This window comes from Nanorana parkeri, unplaced genomic scaffold (assembly GCF_000935625.1).
Source record: "Nanorana parkeri isolate BGI_ZX_2015 unplaced genomic scaffold, ASM93562v1 scaffold55, whole genome shotgun sequence".
In the NCBI taxonomy this organism is placed as follows: Eukaryota; Metazoa; Chordata; class Amphibia; order Anura; family Dicroglossidae; genus Nanorana; species Nanorana parkeri.
The window spans coordinates 2,157,153-2,180,219 of record NW_017306323.1 but is presented as its reverse complement, the minus strand read 5'-3'; the positions used below and the strand labels follow the sequence as shown (position 1 = coordinate 2,180,219).

The following is a 23,067-nucleotide window of genomic DNA, read 5'->3' as shown; positions in this document are numbered from 1 at the left end:
TGGACGACATCTAAAAACAGCTGCACAGACACCTGTGTAACAGCACAGGACTCCTTCGATGACACGTTTCCGTGGGCGCCCTTCTCTTTTGTTTTCTCGAAACCAATACATGGCAGCCCTCAGGCCAGAACTAATATAAGGTAGACCTCAGACTAGCACCAAAAATGGCAGACCTCAGACCAGAACCAATACACGGCAGACCTCAGACCATCACTAATACACGGCAGAATTCAGACCATCACCAATGCATGACAGCACCAATTAATATAATTCAGACAGCATATCAGTCCCAAACACTGTAGAATTAATAACAATTTGTAATGGCTTACGCTTTAAAAAAAAATAGTACTGTAGCAGCAATCTCCCCTACCTAGATGGATCAAGACTTATGTATTATGCAAGCATTCAAGCTGCACATAAGAATCTTGATCTATAAATAGCATTTATTTTATTCCTGTACTACATATTAAGGCAGAAATAAAATTCAAAGCTATTTGTGAATCAAAATTCTGCTGTGTACTTGTGGAGAAATGTGTATGTGCAAGTATGAAGGCTAGTGTCAGATAGGTGAGTGGCATGCAGACACTAAAACCCACCAACATGTATTCTCCCACAATATTTTTGTCAGGCAGGGGCAGTAGAATCCTCTGGTTAGGTATGTGGCCAGTAAAATCCACGTGTCGGGCGGAGAACAGAATCTGCATATCAGGCAGGTGCAGGTCTGCACTGGCAAATCAGAGAGCTGCCAGGCAGGAGCATGGGCAGACGTAGTTGAGGGCCTCCTCAGCACACCTATGGTCTTCAGCTACATCAGGGAGGTGGGTGGGCCAGGCTTGTAACTGACAGCCAGCTTGAGGGAGCTGTCAGTTGCAAGCCATAGAAAATAGGTTTACGTGCCAGCCGACAAGGGCTCACGTGCCAGGCTGGTAATGCTTGGTCCACAGCAAAAAGTACTTTGTTGTGGGCCGGGCCCCCCAGCCTGCCCGGGCCCCTAACATGAGTACTGGCCGTACCCCCCTGACTCCTGTTATTACAGCCCTGACTCCTGTTATTACACATAGGAAGTGCAACCTGCACAAATGTTTCCATTTGCATATCTCCATGTGCATCGAAACTGCAAACATATACTATTACTATCTTATACATACATGTTTTTTTAAATTAACACACACTGATAAGCAGATTTGCATTAGCTAATCTTTCCCATTTATACCTAAAATGCTTTAAAAAGACTGTAATCCTCTTTCAAGCTGCAGTATAATTACTAGATGTAATAATTCTCCTAAATGTTGAGTTAGCCCATAAAATGTCAGCCTCTCATGTGAAAGTGAAATGCAAAATTTAATCAATTGTTCACTATTTATTTTTCCATCAGACACCATTTTTAGCACAGCTACCAATGCTAAAATTAGCTATAGCATAGGTAACTAATCTAGTTCCTGCATTTACAGGAAAGATGTCATTACTGTATAAAAGTCTAATAAAAAAAATATTTTTACCTTGGTACACACTACACAATGTTTGTGTTTTTTGGTGCCCTGTTTATTAGAGAACTGACTTAGCCTTAAGCAGCACACTGATGATATGAGGTTTATGTTAAATTGTAGAAAAAGCTATAGCATCAACCTGGATTATTTTGGGGTGATATTTCAACTGTAGGTCAAGTATGGTGGGTCTCTCTTCCTGGCTTTGATCCCATCCTCCTTTGAGTTTTGTTTTTGTTGGTTTTACAAATGAATAATCTAGGAATAACAGTGAGACCTTAACATAACTGTGCTAGCAGATCTGTTGACCTGGCAACTTAATTGTACTGATCTCAACACTAAGAGGTAAATGAACCCTTTAAAATGAGTCTGCATGCTAAGAGTGACCCTGGTTCATGAAGCAGGCATTCCCTGATCTGAGCATTGAACATCACCAAAACCCTGGCACTCTAGTAGGTACTTTTCAACCACACAGCTTGCTGGTTCAAAACTTGCTCATTTCCGATTGCCGCCTCACATTGGCTGACAAATGCAATTAGCAACATCACTGGCCAATAGAAAGGGAGTGTAAGGAAATGTGCTAAACTAGTTTGATTATTCATTAACAGGCCATTGGGGTTTTAGGGATCTTTAAGAGCTTTCAAAGTATATTGGAGCAGCAGGTACTAATTAATAAATGTCCCTTGTGTTGGAATGAGAGTACTTGATGCCAGTACTAGGGAACATATCCCAGCAATAATAATACTATTTCTCTTAATGTATCATATGTTTGAATGACCCAGCATTTTCCAGCATGCTGGCACAAAATCAGAACTATGGTTACCAATTTATATAGTTCAAGAACAAATCTATTTCTGATTCCCCCTGTGATTGTTCTATACAGTTAAAAGTAGCCATGAATATAAAGCAGACCACATGTTGCCTTTAACAGCACACTAAAACATCAGTATTTACCTAATAATCATGTACCCTACTATGAAAGGTCACCATCATTCAGGCAGCATGATGTCTCAATACAGCCCTGCATTTAATGCTTAGCATCTTTGTTCATCTTTGTAAGGCTTATATAAAAAAAAGGATGATTATTTGTATGCAACAGATGCTGCATTAGAAAACATTTTTTTACGTATCTATAAAAATTATTTAGAATACAGCAGGAGTTTCCGTTACAAGGCAGCTTGATTGGCATGTTTTTGTGCATTCTAAAATTATTTTGGGTGTTATATTTAGAGCCAGAGATGGTTTAAGTGTGAATTTTAATTGGGATGATAAATCTTGTTTTTCTATCATTTTGATTGCATGGTTTCCTATAGTTACCAAATAATATTTGTCATACATCTGTGATCTGGTAATGACAGGAATTTTTACTACTGCAAAGTTAATTTGTGTTGGGTATATATACAGTACTGTACATACCTAATTACTTAGTTTAAATTAATCTTCCTGTCGTCTTGAATGCAACTTTATAAGTGCCTCTCGTTGGAATATTTAAGTGTGTTGTTCATTTAAAATGTGTTCTGTAAAGATTTGCTCTGAAAAAAACACACTAAAAAGCATAGCGGGATGAACATCTATATTGATGGGCTTTTGTTTGCTACAGATCAGCATCTCTCTATATACATGTCAATGGAATTGCAAAAGCAACTTAAAGCATGTTGGTGAAGCTTAGATAGCTGTCAGATGCAGATCAGAAAAAGGTCAATTGCAGGTCAAGTGCACTTATTAATAAATTCTGAATGAAGAAGCATCTCAAACTGATGTTGATTGCAAGTGGAATGCAGCAAAAAGCAAGCTACATTTGCTCATCAATTCAAGCCCAACTCAACATGGGCACTAGAAAATTACATATACCAACAACCAGCATTATTTATATGATAGGTGGTTTAACCCCATCCTTAATATAGCGTTTTCACGCCCTATCCCTGAATGAAGACTCTAAAACATCCTCTGTTTTCTCGACTGTAAGAAGTGGGAAGTGATAGGAGTAGTTATACCATAAAGAGTTATGAAGTAAAGATACATGCCAAAAAGAAAGGTGTAGTGCCATATGATCTAAGGGAAGGGGCTAACACCTCTGAAATGGAACATCCCCGTATCCTCTGAACTTTGATAAAAATGCTACTTGTTTCTTCCTATTTGTAGCTTCAGCCTAACTATATTTTTAATATGTTATATGACTGCTAGCAATGGACCTAGAACACAACCAAGTGGCAAACACAACTGAGCAAATACTTCAAATTTAGTGGCTAAAGATCACAATAATGACCATAACTTCATACATTAAAAGGAGAACTATGAGGTGGAGTAATTTCCACTCATCCTCATAGTTAGAGCCGACCTGAAGGTGTCACGGGGCGGCTCTATTGATCGGGAGGTGAGCGTGCACATACTGTCGCTCGTTCACTTTCAGATCATCTCCCTGCAGAGAGCGGTGACTGTCAGTTATCGCTCCCCACAGGGATTTCCCCCCCTCTCCGATCCTCCAGTGCTGAGTGGAGGAACGGATGGGGAGGGGGTGATCACAGCGGGCTCTGCCTCTAGGTAGGCAGAGCCAGCTGTCACTCACGCAGCTGGGTGGATCTCGACAGTATTGTTGGGATCCGTCCCGGCTGCGGCGCTCTCAGTATATCGCGGTCAATAGCCCACTATACTGAGCTTTCGGTCAAGGCAGGAGGTTAGTATATGTCCTCCCATGACCCTAAATAGAACTATGTGGAAAAACACTTAACCCATATTTCTCTTTTAAATACCAAATGATTTAAAAACAAAGTTATTTTGTCTATTTAAAAGACCTGTTGTTCTGTAAATGTCAAAAAATAGAAAAGAAAGGGTTGTTTTTTTATGGATGTTTTGATTCTAAGGGGTTGATTTACTAACCTTATAAACACACCACGAACATGTATACACCTCTGTAGTGTGTTCCCTCCCAGCATGATCTATGGGTGGAATCTAAACACCTTTGTAGTTTGTACACACCCAGCAGGTGTGTTGTGCAAAGCCTTGCATGAATTGCAAGGTGATGTTGTGTAAATTAGCTCTATGTTGTGTTGCTTGCGTTGATGAATGCAGGAATGTAAATGCATGAGCTAACCATTTTTGTCTAAACTGTGAAGCAGCATTATATATGCATCATGTGCATGATTTTTCTATATATGGCATTAGTGGAAATATGCTTTTAGAGACTTTTTGGTTGATAAATACGTTTTGCTGTGTGAAAATCACACGCACCTGGTGCGTGCGTGTGTTTAGGTTAGTAAATCACCCCCACGTGTTCACATAACAGCAAAAATATTCTTTCAGAATAGTAGTTTCAAAAAAGTTTTTACTTACCCGCCAGATGTTTGTATTTCATAAAGTTTGGAAGCATCCAGTGCACCACCACCAACTATTCGAGCCTTAGGTAGAGAAATGAAAAATAAAGATAATATTCTAATATGAATAAAGTGCTTGTTTAATGAATTAAGACTGACCATACACAGAACACCTAACATGAAAATATGTTAAGCAGGCTCAGCTCCAGCCCATAACACGTACTGTATATTACACGTTTTTTAATAGGCTTTAAAACTTGGTGTACTTTCAGTGGAATATAGAGCTATTACGAATGTGACAAACACAGCACAAACATAGTTTAGGACAGTGGTTCTCAACCTGTGTAACCTCGGGACCCACATGTTTCCTTGGTCATTAAGGCGTGACCCAAAAATGATTTCATTTCTGAAACATTTTAATTTATTACACTCCATACCACTTTATCGGAGAGCCCGGGGGAGGCCGGGAGAGAGGGGACAGTTTGACATTATGAGGTTCCACAGGCTGAACCACAAATTCCCCCTCTAGTTCTCTCTAATGCAGATGGGCCGGTCTATGCAGACATGACGCCGCGACCCACTGCAGAGGGTGTCGCGACCCACTTTTGGGTCGCGACCCACGAGTTGAGAACCACTGGTTTAGGACACATAGATACAACGTGTCACAAGTCTGAATAGGTAATACTCCAAGCCATTCAAAACAGATATATATGCATGGGTAAAATAGATGACTGAATTAGCAACAGGCTTGTATGTTGCAGCACTTTGTGAGCATTAGGAGAATCCTGTTTAACAATACACGTTTGGTGTTCTTAGAAGGCAACAAAAGAATGGATAACCAGAAGGAGCACATGCAATATTTCACAAGTAAAATGAAGGAACCAAACAGGTCAAGTCACAAACAAACATTAACAAGACATGATCCCTTAGGAAAGAGTGATTTTAAACCTTTTCATCCATAGCTTTGCTATCTGAAAGAGAACCAGGAAGAAGGAGGATAAATGTTAGATACAAGATTGTCCAAGCAGCTCACTTGAAGCTTCACACATTGATGAGAATTAATGTACCTTTCATATAGCGCACATTAGAACATTATATACAGACCGGGTGGCTACTGGCTCACTATTAAAACAGGTAAAATTAAACATTTTGAAAACACAGTATTTTAAAAGTGGCTCCAAAACATAAAATATTTTAAATTCATTTTAATTTATTATTTCGTTTTTTATTGTATGTATTTGTAAAAATGTTTCAAAGATGCGTCTTCTTTTCATAGAAACAGCTGGCCTGTGCTTTGCACACTGTATTTTCCATCTCCTGATGTCACTTTCTCTAGAAAAGCCACCTACTCAACTTTAACCATTTGTAGAAAGCAGGAGGTGGGCTTGCTAGCGGGATGACAAAGGTTAGCAGCAAAGACAATGTAAAAAAGAGGCAGGTGGTCATAGGTTACACTCTGGTCTAAGAGACCAGCCAATTATTTCTATAAAAATAATTACATATTATAAGAATTACCTAGAACCACAGGTTTTTCAAGAAATTTCAACTGCACCTAAGGATGAGCATCTTTAGAATTTAGACCTGGGTGGCTTAGCTGATTGGAGAAAAATAACTAATTTTCTGTATTTTAGCAAATTTTCACTTTTCTAGAAAGGTGACCACTTAATAGAAAGCCAAAACAAAGGAAATCATGCCCAAAAGGTTCCCAGATTACACGTGCATATAATATTTAATCAAGTTCTCAATGTTATTATATTTATGTAGAAAAGATTGCAGGATGGGGTGATTTGACTGATTGCTTATTATGCCATAAAAACACTTCAGGAATTTTTTTTATACAAGAGCCCCTATACTGTGTGTACTGTATACCTCTGAGAATTACATTTATCAATTACCCTATTTTTTCTGCATGAGCAATGAGCAAAATATAATTTGAGAACTTTGTGCTAGTGCTCCAGGGAATATTTACATTCCTGCAGAATAATTCAGGCACCTTTAGCCAGTAAAATGTATGGATAAAGATTTGCAAATGCTTAAATCCCAGACCTTTTGTTTATGTATTATCAACAGAATCAGAATCAGAATCAAGTCTAAAGAGACCCATTTTTGTATAAAACCATTTGCTTATTTCTGTTTAGCAATCAAGCTGTTATTATTTACTTAAATGCCTAAATATGAGTACTGAGAACTGTTATACAAATGTCACCTTGACAGATTATTTTGATTATTAATTACTTCCATAAAGTGTATACCATTAGTGATGATTGCTATTCAAAAATGTCTGTAATTGTCACATGCCTGAATTACATCAGCAATGAAAGCTGATGTGCTCACAGGTATCCTTATAGAAGCATTCTAATTACAATCAACATCAAATAAACAAATACAGAATGCTGAGTGTAGGTGTAAATGTGAAGGGAAGAGGGCACAGCTCACATGTATGGTATACACAAGGAAAGCATTCAATTATAGAAATGCAATATGATCTTTACATTTGTTTTTTTTTAGTGATGATGTTGTACTCATTTTGCATCAGTCTGCATGATGATCTTTACTATGTAAAAAAATGTTTCAGTCAGAAACCAACTTTCAGTAGCTTGGTGTAGCCAAATCAATTAAGTTTCTCATGGGTTAATATACTTTACTGCACATTTTTCTTTCTACTGAAATAAATGCAAAATGTTCAATACCAAAACATAAATACTGTAGGTGGTACTTAAAAACACTTTAAAGTGCACTTTCACTTTTGCAGTCAAATTTGAGAAAACCCCACGATTAATTGTTTTTGTTCTCCTATTGACACATCTGAAAATTAATTTAAAAACATTTTATTTTGTATATGTGCCGGTGTAGCAGGTCTTTGAAGTTTTCTGTCTCAATTTCAAAGTGATAGGAAACTGTGGCTGTCCCCATAGAAATACTAGGAACAGATTGAGCTTCTCCTCATAAACATACAATACTTCTAGATCTAATGAGATCTGCCATCACAGTACAGACAGGGTTAATTATGTTAACAGTAAACTGCCCAGTCACATTGCATTTCAGAGCAAAACTCAGTACAGAGAACAAACTTTTCTTTCAGAATAGAACATGTATTGTGCAAGCAGCATGTTTTAAAGTTATGCAGTGTGAATGAGAACAAATATATGTAACACAGCTAAAGTAGTTGTTATCCCAATTTGGCTGCAAAAGTGGAAAAAACACTTTAAGTTAAACCGAAATGATGGTTAAATCTGGCACAGTGGGGATTTCTTATACTGTATGTGCTGTGTAATAGGCATTTAAAGTATATCTGCGTGCTCTCACTACTTGTATGTGTGCAAGCAGTAAGATTGCACAGATATACTTAAACATTTTTTTTATGTTTTCATGTTTTTAATTGTGATTTTTTAAAATAGATTGACAATAGGGCTGATTCTCTACGATAATACAGAGACAGGGACAGTTTACTCTTTATGAAGAAATCAATGGTTATCACACTGATGCCTCTTTTCCCTTCTGCCAGTGTGGATAAGGAACACAGAGTCCCTGATCTGATTCTTCCCTTATGACTGATTCCAGGATTCTCAAATCTCAAATTCTCAAATCTCTGGCAACAACTGCTGGGTTTATTTAGTCTAGGGGCACTGTCACTCTCTGCCACTCTTCATCCTGAATTCTACTGCAGCAGTTCACAAACAGAGGAGCCTGAAGGCCACCAGAGAGGCCCATGTCAGGTTTGATTGCTCTCTATGTACCCACTGTGGAGTGCCACCTCTTTATTTGTCCTGTTGACCACTGTCTCTAGAGCAGAAAGTGGTAGGAAACACAACAATTTAGAGCTGTTACTAGTCATAAGATGAGGTGAAATCTTCTAACAGGGACACCTGTTCTGATGGCAGTTGTCTAAGAGGGGATTCACCTCACTTTGGAAAGATTTGCTCCCATTTACTGTTGAACCTTTATAACAGTAAGTGAAAGCAAATCTTACCAATGGAACATTTGATATACATCAATTAATTGTCCTGTAGAAACACTTTCATTCGGAAATGGTCAATATATGAATTAGCCTGTTTTTCCAGTATGATTTGGTATATTTTCTAGACAGAACATAGTATAAACCTTTCCCTTAGTCAAATGCATGGTAAAATTCACTTTCTGTATTATTAGAAAATGACAGGAAAGCCTACCTTCCTCTGGACATTTACAACATCAGCATCTGCTTATGACAGCTGCTTATTAATGTTTTGTGAGGTTTACTGAATCCCTCCCAGTTTAGACAATTTAATATGTACTACAGTAAACATTTAACCCATACAAAATACTATTTGTTTGCACCAAGCACATAACAGCAAAAGCAAATATTTATTTAATAATTTAGAGACAAAAGCAATGTTAAAATTGTAAATTACACTTTAGATAGCTAACAGTTCTTGACAACAGTTTCTATGTGCATGGTGTACAAATCATTTTAACTGATGGAGAGACAGTTCAGTGGTACAGTGGTATTCATAAAGGTTCTGTATGTTTATATGTTAGATAGATATATATATATATATATATGTATATATACCTATATATATAGATCTACCTATATACACTATATATGTAGGTGTGTTACTCAGTTTAAACCTAAATTCCGTTGGAGTTGAATGTTAGGCTTTACAGGTTCATCAGCATCACTTAGCAAGCATAATTCATTTACTGTACCTTGAATATGAAAAATGTGATGCAGTATTTATAACCATCTGAAGTGTTATAAAGAGGACAAACATTCCTGCAATGTTATCCTAATTTTTGTCTTTCAAAAGGTGCTTTTATATATTTGAATTTGTAGTCTCTGTGCTTACAGTTGTCATTATTCCACCAAGGGCTAAAAACGATTTGTTAAGAAAACATTTATTTATAATAATAAAAAAATTCAATAATGTTAGGTTTTCTTTGAGACTTTTATGTATTTGAAAGGACTGTGGTCACAAAAGTACAAGGCTTAGAGTCTAAACTTTAACAAAGCAAGAGGGAGCATGGGTTTATTGGAAACAGCCCTGGGAATAACATTTCTGTGTATTTCTTATGAAACTAATTTGTTATTATACACCTTGACATACAACCTTAATTGACTGCAATGGCTGAGCAAGCAACATAGGTTATTATAGGTTGTTGTATATAAAGATCTCAGTTACTGGATATTCACATTGGGATATTTAGTGATAGTTAATTTGGTCTTACACTCAGAGGTGAAGCATTTGAAATCATGTGGAGTACTGACCCGATGATTCCTACTTATTGCTGCTCTTCACATGTTCTTGTGTGTGAGGAGGTACATGCCATGCTTGTGTATCCCAGAGCAACTTTCATTTGCTCCATATTTCAGGTCACATTCATCTGAATCGTGCTTTGAGACAATGCAAACATTTTTTTTTTTAAAACAGTCTATGGAACATCCAGTGTGTGAGGGATCATCAGTCACAACTGAGGGTACCAGGGTGTGGGCTTTGCCTCTCAGAGGCTATGACTAAGTCACAGTTTGGGTACTGAAACATGTAAGAATTTGTTTGTTTGCTGCTTCTATTTTTTTTTTTGTGCAAATTAAGTGTTGGATGGACGGATGCCCTTACGTGCCTGTTTTTACCTACGGCTTTGCCTCACAGATATAGAAATGGCTGTACCTTTTGTGCCCATCATTCTGAAATTGTGCAATAATATTTACCCACAATGCTCTGAGTCTCAAGCTATGTGAAATTTCTGCTTTTACAATTCCAGAGTTCACTGTGTAGCTGTATCTACAAGACTGATACAGAACTAGCACTGATCTGCATCTGCCGACTACATGCATAGGTTTACATGTGTACTTTCAGCTGTGTAGTGGTGGAGGTGGTGTGGGGTCATTTTCATTTAGACAGTATTTGGGACACCTTAAGAAAATTTCTCATAAAAAATAAGTTGGCAGCTGTTTATTGACCTTTTTCTGAAAATGCCTGCTTGATGGTGTAAACGGCAGTAACCACGGTGTGGAATTAGTCTACATTTTAACTTCTTTTCATTTTAACATTTTAATGGGATTTTCAACTTTAATTCTGCTTCTTAGACCACTTTGAGAACAGTAGTGTGTCTTGATGAAAGATAGTCATACTTGTATAACCATGCCAGGTTATACTAATATTTAGATGTAACACTATGTTGAAGACTTTGAAAACAGAGGCTGTTTTTCATATCTTTCAATTTAGTTATCTGCCTTTCATGCTGATCCAACTACTTTGGTACTTTCTTTATTACTGACTCATTGGCATTTATTAGTACCACCCACTATTTTTTTTTAACTGTATGGCAAACACATCAGTCCTGCCTCCAAGTTCCATGTTCCGCACCCACCCTACTTGTTTGTTATGTCTTTCTCTTGTCCATTTGTACTATATTATCTTTTGCACAAGCAATATTTCTGTCAGAACAGCAATAGTCCATTGATGATTCTTTGCCTCGGTTTTTCTATGGGGTCACCCTAAAAACCATACCAGACCCCCAGGGTCTGGTATGGATTTTAAGGGGGACCCAGGGTGTTTTTCTATCATTGGGGTGTTTGGTCTGGCATGTTTTAGGAGCGTGGAAGTTCTTTACACAAGCCTTTTAAGAATTAATGAGCAGTTAAAATCAATTCAACAGTCAAATATGGGCTGCCAGAGTTCACTGTCACTGAGACTGTTCTAAGGATATTGTTGCTGCAAGTCTTAAAAAAGCCTAAAAAATGTGAAAGTGTTTTTTGATTTGATGTAGACTGAACTTTTAAATATTCTGCACAGCATGGCAAAATGTTCACAATTTATCCACTGAAGTGAAGCAGGTTGCAGTTTCATACATTTTTTTAAATCTATCATTTTAGTTTCTTTTTTTTTGCAAAATGTTGGAGTACTTCATATATCTCACTGCTTCCAAGCCAGCTGAAACATATCATTAATAAAATACAATGTTTACGCAAAAGAACAATGTCATTAAACAACAATGGTCTTCTTCCATCTGACAACATTTGCGACTCCAAGCTGTGCTGTGTTATAGTAATGCATTTGAGATGATATACAGGATATTATATTGATATTTCATACACAATGTAATATACTGTGCATCTCTATACCGTTGACTACACTGCAAAACCTTCATAAATTATCTCATATAATATATTTCATATTTCTTTTCTGTATTGTGCATATAAATGTCACAGATGCCTTTTCCTTATTGCCAGACCTCCTGCGGAATATATTTGAGAATGTTTGGCTTACAAACTGAATACATTTTGTCCTCAATATACATTGAATTTCATAAACACGTAAACATGATAATTAAAGTTATATTACATTTTTGTATCCAGAATTATCTATTTATTGTATGTACAATGATAATTAGAAAATTAGAAGTTAAGTTAATGGTACAAATCTCAAAAGCTGTAATTCTTGGAATAAGGGAGCTGGTTAAAAAGTTGATTTGTCACATGCAGATTCACTTGTTTAGCCATAAACTGAACTTATGACAAGGCTTTGAAGATTCAGTCTTTACATATTCTTTAAAATAATGAAATGAACTTTAAAAAAAGCAGCGACCTCAGGAGGTATTACTGAAGTCATGCATATATGTCTCTCAGCAGCTCAGCTAACCATGCTTCCCCCTTCCAGAACCCATGCCCTATACATGCATTTGGAATGAGAATGTTGAGAAGCTGCCAAGTCACCGCTGGGAGAGGGGAGTAGGGATAGTCGAGCTGCTTAGAGAAGCACTCAGTTCCAGCTCCTTAGTAGTCAAAGTCCCTGTGTTTGTTTGCCTGTAGAATTCATTAGAGTAGGTTTCCCTGTTTATCTCTTCAGTCAGTCCTCTCCCACTTCTCATAAGTGGGGGACAACTGTGAGTGCTTTATTTAAGGCTGAAATAGATTTCAGAGACCAGGTGGCTACCACTACTGCAAAATTTCATTGCATCCCAGTCTAAAATTTCAGATTTAAGGGCAACCCTATAAAGAAATACATTGCGAGTTCCCTCTTCACATTGAAGTGCCCCCTTCCGATCAAGATCCCCCCTACATCAAAGTTACCCTTTGCATCAGTAGCCTCCTTCACACCAGGATCCCCCTTTCACATGAGAAGCCCTACTTTCATATCAAAGTCCCCCCTTTTACATCAGAGTTCCCCTTTTACATCAGGAGCTCCCTTCACACCAATCTGCATTGCCCCCCTCACATCACACTCCCACAAAATTTTGAGGCACCCCTGAAGGAGGACAGGATGCACACCAGTGTGACATGGCACCCTGATTGAAAAAGGCTGGACTAGTATATATTTGACAGCTTATTATTAAGTTTTTATTTACTACGTTTTTTAAAATACATTTACCATAAGAAGCAGTGGAACACTCTACAATACAGCGGCGCCCCCCCCCCTTTCAGCGAGTCGGTGTGTCAGATGTTGAGACCAATCTTTGTGCAGAGAGTGTCAGATGAACGGATGATCCGACACTCCCGGTGCAGAGACGGGGGGGCCCGCCGGCCGCTGGATACCGATCCGGCAAGTACCACCATCTAAGCACAGGGACTGTGCAGGGCAGAGGCAACTTTTAGCCCAGGGGGCAAGTACAACCCAGAGGCCCATGGTGCAGCAACTTGCCCCCCCCCCTTCCGCTCTGCCTCTTCCCCGCCTTCTCCCCGCCCCTGCCTGCCACTATTGCCATCCATGTACCGCTAGTGTGAATGGTCGAGTGATGTTAGGACTCACTAGTAAGTCCATGAAAGGGATGACTGCCTGGGGGATGGCACTCTCCTCCCACTGGGCTCCCTACATGGTTCTGGCCTTACTCCACTCCATGTCCGGTACTTAGGCACTCTCGCCCACTGTAGACCGCTGCTGGCTATCCATGCTTCTGGGCTGTGAGCTGTGGGAGGATAGTGGGCGGGGTCGGACAGTGTGAAAGTCAGTGTTTTATAATTTTTCTCGACCCTATACATTTTCTCGACTGCGTCACTTCCAGTGGGGCCGAGTTATCCGAATCAGCTGTTTTCGTGACCCCCTTTCTTCATGACATGCACACCTGGAAGAGACGCGGTAGAGAAATGTATCAGTTGAGGAAAATTAAAGCACACTGGCAGTGGACGGATGCCTCGTCAGTGCTGTGCGCGTATACGACTGCTGCGACCCTGGTAGTTCTGCCACTAACTCCAAGCTGTTGATGGACTACAACTTTCAGCACATTATACAAACAATGCAGAATAATACCACCAGCTATAGAGGACTATAAATCTCAGAAAATACATTGTACAGCAATGAAGAATACCAACAGCTATAGAGAACTACAATTCACAGCAATATATTACACAACAATGCAGAATACCATCAGCTATAGAGGACTATAAATCCCAGCAATAATGACTACCAACAGCTTTAAAGAACTACAATTCCCAGCAATAACATTATACAGCAATGCAGAACAGCATCAGCTATAGAGCACTACAAATCCCAGCAATACATATTACAGCAATGCAGAATAATATGAAGCTACATACTCTGTTGCTCTGGGTTCGCCGCCCGATGTCTCCAGGGTCTCAGGAGGGTTGTGCGGGCTCTCACCAGGGGTCCAGAGAGTTTCACGGTGCATGTGGGTGCAGCAGAGGCGGCTCCCTAATTAGGCTCTCAGGTGGCCAATGCTGACTGTCAGGTGGTCAGTGCGGGCTCACTGCTGGTCAGTGCGGGATCTGTGGTGGCCAATGGGGGCTCCCTAATAATTAGTGGTGGCTCTGTGATAACTCCTAGGTGGGTACTGTAGACCGCTGCTGGCCCAGTCGGGGCTCCACTGTGGCCAGTCGGGGCTCCCTGGTGGTTAGTGGGGGGCTCCGTGGTGGCCAGTGGAGGCTCCTTGGTGGTTAGTGGGGGATCCCTGGTGTAGGGTGACCATTTATCTAGTGCTGCAGTTAACGATTATTTTTCAAATAGATTAGTTAGTTGATTATTGAGTTCGATTAACCGGTTAAACGGGATTTAAAAATGGCTCCAGTGATGGACTACTAGTTTGTATTGAGATTGTAGTCCATCACAAGAGCAAGCTTGGAGTGGTTGAAGTAAAAAAGTGTGGCGTGCAATATAGTGAAATGTAAAGTGTAAAATTATACAGCAATCAATGCAGAATGGCACCGGCTATAGAGGACTACAAATCCCAGCAATAGTACATTATAGCTGGCGGTATTCTGCATTGCGCTGTATAATGTACTATTGCTGGGATTTTTTGTACTCATCTATAGCTGGTGGTATTCTGCATGGTGTTGTATAGAGGACTACAAATCCCAGCAATAGTACATTATAGCTGGCGGTATTCTGCATTGCGCTGTATAATGTATTATTGCTGGGATTTGTAGTCCTCTATACAACACCATGCAGAATACCACCAGCTATAGATGAGTACAAAAAATCCCAGCAATAGTACATTATACATACAGTGTATAATATATTGCTGGGATTTGTATTCCTACAAATGTAGGAATACAGCACCATGTACCATCAGCTATAGAGGAATACAAATCCCAGCAATACATTATAGAGCACCATGTGGGGGGGAGTGCAGGCTTACCTGAGCAGTCTTCCAGCAACTTGCTTCTGAGATCGGGCCTTTCTGTCATCCCCCCACGCCTGCTCCTCTTTACTTCTCCCCGCGTCTCTGTGTCAATCGTGGATGTGGGCGGGCGGTAAGCGTGAGGTAGGGAGGAGGTGCTGCGTGTGGGCGGTGAATGCAGGCGGGTGGGTCTAGCAGCGGCAAGCGTGAGGCAGGGAGGAGGTGCGGCACGCAGCGTGTGGAGCCGTGAGCAGGGCCAACTAATCAAAAGCCGATAATCGATGATTGAAAACTTGGACACAACTTTGATTTTCAATCATCGATTATAATCAACTTAGTCGATTAGTTGTTGCAGCTCTACATTCACCCCCGATTTCTGGGGACAGTCCCCGGATTGAGGAGACCGTCCCCTGACAAATGATGTCCCCAGGAACATAAAATATATATGAAGCTGCGCGCAAGCTTCTGACAGCGTGGGAGATGGGAGGCTGTGCTTTGTTGTTGGATCCAGGGATCAGTTAAGTATTTTTTAAAAAAATTAATGTTGCCAGGGACATTTAAAAAAGTCCCTGGATTTTTTGTTATAAAAATTTTGTCACCTTACCTTACCCTGGTGGTCAGTGGGGGCTCCTTGGACGTTGGTTGTGGGGGGGTCTGCTGTGACCGCAGCTGCAGTGGCTATCGGCTTCATTTAGCGGGGGTCGGTGACGGGCCCCCTGATGGCCGCGGGCAGGGGCCGATTTTAAAGGCAGCAGAGAGGCCACCCTGCCCCCGGCCCAGTCCGCCCCTGGTACTGGGCCCACCCAGACCGAGGCCCCTGTGCGGCTGCACCGGCGGTAGTTCCGCCACTGGTCATGGCTAACATAGAACCTGGTTAAGTGTTTGAGATACCCATGCTCCATGGATAATGTATTTTTTACACCCGCAAATACAGTTCCGATTCAATGCACCACAACAACCATCATCTCATAACCTGCTCATGTATTAGCCCAAATTATCATCTTATAGACTATGGCAAAGATAGCATATGGCAAATTTTCTAGTATACGCATACTTTAAAAGCAATTTACATTTCTTACACCCACAACGCACTGCTGACTCAACACAGGAATTCCACACTCCTGACAGAACCATGATCTGGATTACACATTCTGTGTTTGGTTGGATGCAGATTTCAACAACACTGTCAGTGCGGAAAACTAGGTCACATACATTCCTCCTTGAAAGCCTGCTTTTGAAAATGCTTAGAAACATAGTTTATATGCATGTGTATTGTTTTCAGAATGTCTGCAGCGTTATAGAACAGGAAGTTAATGCATGTCATCACCCAAATTGCTGTGGGGCTGTTGCACTTTAAATTGTAATTAACATGCTTTTTTTCAAAATAAAGTCAGCACTATTTCTGCACACACAGTATGTCCTCAGGAGAAGACACATGACCTAGATCTTTACCCATTTATGAGATAATTTAGAAATATTACAATAGACAATCAAATGTCATTGTCAAGATCTTCAGGTTAAAAAAATAATTAGTCCTCATGCAGATCATAGAAGAAAAATATATGATTATTTTTCTGTTCATATTTTTAGGAATACAATAAAATGTCAGCTTGAAACATGTAACAGTAAATTATATGTCAAAGTCAATGACAAAAAAAAGCTGCTAAAATAGATGGTGTGCATTGTCTTATGTAACACAACAAAAATAACTAAAACATACAAACACATAAAAAGTGAGGTTTCTCTTTGTTCCTGCTCAACTGCATGGGACACCTAGCGTGCATTAATGACAACTGACTTTTTAAATTACATTTCAGTCTTTCCTCTTTGCAGCTACCCTTCTTAAAAAACAACTGGGCTGAATTTCAAGACAACACTTATTGAGGCAAAATTATTAAATGTTAAGTAAATACATGCTGAAAATCTTTAAAATACATATTTTATGGATTCTTGATTCTCATTAAATGGTAATTTAAAAAAAGAGAGGGTAAAGGTGTTGATAGTAATGCTTATTATGGCAATTTGAAACCATTAATTAATCACACATTTACAATTTCAGATTTTGTGATTTGTGACTTATTTATGGCAATGTAAATTATTTGACCACCTCATATACTTTGTATACAGTCTGATCCCTGTAATTCAGGTTTCCCTGGCTCAAATTAATCCCTGACCATTATATGCCTACCCACTGACATGAAAATTCACGTGCCCTCCCTTTAAAAAAAAAAAAAAAGTTGCATATACTGAACAGTTAACCCAAGTACTGAATCATAATGACTGACAGTAAAGATAACACCTTTTGATTGTAGAGCGCAGAACAAAAAGAAAGGAATTGGGATATAACAACTACTATAAATGGATTCTGGATGTAATCGCTCTAGACATCAACTATGTTTCCTGACACTTTAAGTTTAGGCTTACATTTGTTTTTATAAAGAGTGGCACTGCTGTCGGGGACCAAATGATCAGGTGAATCTGATTTTGGAAACTCCACCTAGTACAGAAGTGACATTACTGAATCTCAGAGTAATGTAGTAGATATAGCAAATGTTGGCAGGCTAACTTGCAAATAAGTCTGTAATTAACTGAAGTTGTAAGACTAGTGGGCAGAGATGAGAAAACCTATCCACATAGTTCAGGGTTTGACCAGGATCAGGCTGGTTCATATATCCTGGCCAAACCTGATCTCTAGATATAAATGTGAATATTTTATAAAAGAAGGATACCACCCTGGCACAGACAGAATATGTATAGCTATCCCCCTTAAAAACAGCCATATTATATAAGGTACTAGGATCTTTCACAGCACAATGCACAGGAAGGCGTGCAGAAGTCTTTAAGGGTGCAATTTTCTACCCCTTCCCTAGTGAACTGGTATCTGCTCACTAAATAGCAAATAAAACACTAAAAGACATGGATACTGAACTAAAAAATATATATACCTTCTCTTAAAAATAAAGAAATAGATCTAAGTGGGTCACATGTCTTTTTCTGGTTCTTTGTTTGCCATTGAGATAGTAAAGCTCCCCTTGTAAATACTCTACTATTAGTTTGTTTACTAACTAGTGAGCCATTGTTTGGAAGAAGATTTGGTTTATTACATCATTATACTAGTAAACTTGGCAAAAAACTACACAATCTTAGCACACTCTACTGATCTCATCCTGAAACTGGTTGCAAGTAGGTGGAAGTTCCCCCTTAAAGTGGAACTTCCCTCTAATCTTAAAAATAACAACAAAGGCACCTTTAAAAATGTTTAGTAATATCAATCTACAAACATATATTTATAGATAATTGTGGGATTTTTGTTCTTTGCATCCTTTTGTTTCTTTTCCTCCCCATTCCTCACAGTGGCCATTTTCACTAAGGGCAGATGAATCATCTCCCTTTACTTCCTGAACTCTGGGTCTGCTTCCTGGAACATGCGACAGTGAACATCATCTGAGGGGGAAAATGCCCCTCCCCTAGAGATCCCCCCCACCCCCGAGATCTCCTGAGACTTTCCAGGAAGGTGCTGGTGTCATAGCTTTCACAGGATACATTTGTGAGGCTAGGGCTACATCACCAGTGCCTCCCTCTGCAGGAAGTGGAAAAATAGTAATTGCAATACAAATGTTTGTTTAAGTAGTGAATGTAAGATGATTTCATATTAGTGTGCATAACTACATGCTGATGTGGCTTTTAGTAAAGATCTGCTCTAAGAGATGCTGCAATATTAGATAAATATTACTTTGTAATGTCAGAGAGCCACTGCCCTGTTAGAGATCTAACCATGTTAGAGAGATGCTACCCTGTTAGACTGATAGTGGTAGTGCATATATTTTATAGTAAATGTGTCCTCCTGCAGAGGGAAGTGATTCAGATATGCTGTTGCCAGACATACAATGAAAAGGAGGCAACACACTTTCAGAGCCACTTTGCGTGGCCAGCAAATTCACTTCTGTTTACTATGTATTCTGCAAGGGGTGTTAAAAACAAAGTAGGCAGCATTTTAGCGTGATTCCACCAACCATCTGCCAGATAGGCTACTGTAAGGATCGGCCGAAGCTACGGCTAGATCCTTTGGCAGCTTCGTGAATAGACCCCTAAGTGTCATTGTGAAGTTTCAGGAGATGCGTACATTTTGAATTGCCCCAGGTATATCTAGAACAGTGTCTATTTCCGCAGATTAAAATATAAGGTACAGTAGAAATATGATTTACAGAATAATTTCCTTTTTTTCATGATGAATGATTTTGTTTTTGTTCTGGTTTACACTGAGTGCTAAAAAGAGACCCCTTTTGCTGCTTAATTACTATTTCATAAAAGTGATAATAAATGGAAGAGCTGTAGAAAAGGACCAATTAACGATGCTAGAAAATGTGTTCAATTAATACTTTGTCCGAATGCAGCTTTTAAAATATTAATGCAAGTTAAGTGCTTTGTACTACATAGATCGAAATTTCTTTCTGATGAATGTAGTTATTACTAGGAAAATTAAAGCTAGACTGTTGTCTGTGGCAAGCTTAGCAGATTATCTAATAAAAGTATAAAGCTAGTAATACAAGATAATTTTTACCCAATCCATTGTTTATGCTATTTCACACAGAGCATTTGTGTGAAATGAATAAGTAACGGCTGTTTCTTTGTAAAGTTACTATCTCTGTTGCTGATATGTAAGGTAGTTACCGATTGAGCAAATCACTTCCCAGCCTTGTATATATATTGTAGGATAGCCACTGGAGAGATATAAGCTGGGTGAAAAAAACATTTGTTCTTTGAGATGAACCAATAAAAAATACCTAGCTTCCACAGAGCACTTAACCTCCAAAAGGTCTTTTGTGGTAACCTTAAAGTGAACAGGTTTCCATTATATTTTCTATCTGGACCATTTATATATTTCTGACATGCTGTTTTGTGCACCGGTGCACTGTATTGCTTTTCATTTAAATAGCACCTCCCGTCGGTCAGAGGGTACAGTGCAGAGCAATGTTCAGTGAAATAAAGCCATAATGCAATGCACAGCTACCAGGAGGTGCGCAGAGGTGCCTTTCAAATGAATGACAGCACATTGCACCAGCACACAGTACCATACGCTAGGTGCGCTGTGCAATAGTGTGTGTAAAAAGTAATTAAAAATGTACTGTAAAGTACCCAATCACTAAAATTTCATGTAAGCTTTAACCTATTATAAAATAAATGTTCAATTTTTTTAATCTGCAGCTTTCATTAAAAAAATATCAGATGAACCTGCCATGAAAGCCCTTTTTCAGGCACTTCCTGATAAAGGATAACAATGCTATGTTCCCGTCTCCCAGCTGTACATCCGCTTTGTCACTCTGTCCCAGGGCTTCTAACTGAAACTACAAGTGGCCATTTCAACACATATGTGGGCATGGTCCACTCTTTTTACTATGAGGAGACCTACCCTGAAAAAATGCCATGTAGCCATGTCTGGATTGCACTAGATTTGTATTGTCCAGGCTACAGACAGGGAAGGAGGCCATAGCTGTTGGATGAGGAAAGTACAAACCCGTGGGGGCACAGCTGTGTGTATTTAAGAGGCTAGGGGATTTTTTTCACAAAGGTGAACTTGTACATTACATCGGTAGGCACCCTTGTTATGGAAGAAAAAATTGGAAAATTCCAGGTAGTGTTCTCTGCAGGTTTGGATAGAAGGATGGACAGTGTGGCAATTAGAGGCATGGCTAATGCCAGTTACGCAATGTACTCAATGTCCTCCTGTCCTGGGACATCTGTACAATTGAATAGTGTGAAAGCTGTGCTGGAGTGAGGTACCTGGAGCCTGTCAGGAGAAAAGAGAGTGCAGGAACTCCTTAAAGCAGCATGTCTCAGCAGTATGTAGATTTGGATTTCTGTGAGTGGACAAGCTTCTTTAGGCATGATTTAACAGTAAATGCTTATTCTTTGAATGGAAAGGCGGACCAGTTTGAGGAAAATGATTTTGTTCAGAAAACATTTTGCTCTTCAGTATTAAGATAATCAACCCTGCCTGACATCCATTTTGTCTTCAAATGTTGCAGAAGACTGACAGAGGTTGCCTGCATATATTTAAAGCCTGTCAAGGACTGCTTGCATATTACAAAAGATTGCCAGAGGCTACTTGCATATAACTAAAAGACTATCACAAATTGATTTAATGTTACAAGAAATTCTCAGAGACTATTTGAATGATAATGCATGCCATCGTTCTCCCATTGACATACAAGCCACACTAATTTAGTACCAGCAAAGTCAGTATCACAAAAAAACAAAAATACAGTTGAGTACCTTGAACATGGACATAACTACATATAGGTGTTCATTAATTAAACCATAATACATAAGTGGCCAATTTATCACGGTGATATGCGGTGATAAGCAGCAGTGAATTATCATGGTGATATGTGGAGAAGAGGATGGAGAGAAGAGCAGGGAAAGCTTTTCAGGGATGCACACAGGAATTCCTGTGAGGAAACTTAAGGTTGTTGTTTTTAAGAATTGTGTTATGAACATTTTTCAATCAGCCAGGTGGGAAAATGTTCTTTTTTTGACAGTACGAAAATCAATGGTGTTTCTTTCATCAAAAACATCTGCAAGAACACAGCACATGCGCAAAAGGAAATTATTTCTGTCATTCATCAAAAATTGGTTAGTTAGTATGGCTAACAAATGATTTCCGAAATCGGCATTTGACTATGTTTGATAGGGAAGTCTTGTACGAGGGTTCGTGGCAGAAAAATCGTACAATGTATGGCCACCTTTATGGTCCTGATAGACAGGGTCATATGCTATTCCTCCCACATACGTAAATACAAACTAAAACACGTAGAAAGCCCTATCTTATTATTTTCTGCATTATAGAAAGCCTCACAAATATTAGTATTATTATAATAAAGCTTATGAGAGGCATTTTTTGGACAGTAAAGATATATGATCTCTCTTTTTTTCTTTTCATTGCAAACCATTTCGTATTAACCTCTGCAGTCATAAAACTAAGGGCTCGCTGACACCAGGGGCATTGAATTGCAAGGCTCAATGCCAAGACACTGAGAAAACAACTGTCCTCTATATACTTTGTTCATATTCTACAAGTGAGTTGATGTGTTGTGCATAAAAATGCAGCATGTCTGTAACACAACGCACAACAACACGTTACAACACACGGCAGCATGTTGCAACGTGTTGTACAAAGAATTGAATGAAGGGGGTTTATTTTGTTAATTGGGCTTATTCACAACATGTCCAATGCAGGCTTAACACAAGTACAAATAGAAAACATTTATATTCTATACAGTATGTCCTATTTATAGCATAACACCGCTTTGATATGTGTTGTGTAAAAATGTAGCATTCCTGTCTATCAGCTACAAATTCTTGGTCAGTAACTGAATTATTGCCCCTCAAACAAAAAACTGTGCCTTAAAAAGAATAATACTCCAGAAAAATTCAGTTCAAGACTAATCAATCCAAAAATTAAAACATCATTACTTTTATTAATTTTGGTCAAAATCTCCTTATGCTTAATGAATATCACAAAATTTGATAGAATTAAATAACTCCACTGCACCAATGACACTTCTATTTAAAAGTTTACATCGTTGTCACAAACATACACAGTCATGTCACTCTGTCCAAACAGCTCAAAAATACATTGCATCTTATCTTGTAGATCTGAAAACAACAGGAGTTCTCATAGGCCAGCCTCTGCACTGGAGAAATGAAGCCAGGCTGCC

The 23,067-nt window shown here is 39.0% G+C and overlaps 1 protein-coding gene across 1 annotated transcript in view; it reads right to left on the bottom strand.

Annotated features, from left to right (window-relative positions):
- The window catches only part of UNC13C (unc-13 homolog C), a 173,902-nt gene that overhangs the window by 90,215 nt on the left and 60,620 nt on the right, over window positions 1–23,067 (bottom strand). The window contains exons 2-3 of the mRNA XM_018575981.1: window positions 5,744–5,766; window positions 4,815–4,879 (exon numbers count right to left, since the gene is read on the bottom strand). Of these exons, the coding sequence (XP_018431483.1) occupies window positions 4,815–4,879; window positions 5,744–5,766 (88 nt within the window). The remainder of the gene's footprint in view (window positions 1–4,814; window positions 4,880–5,743; window positions 5,767–23,067) is intronic.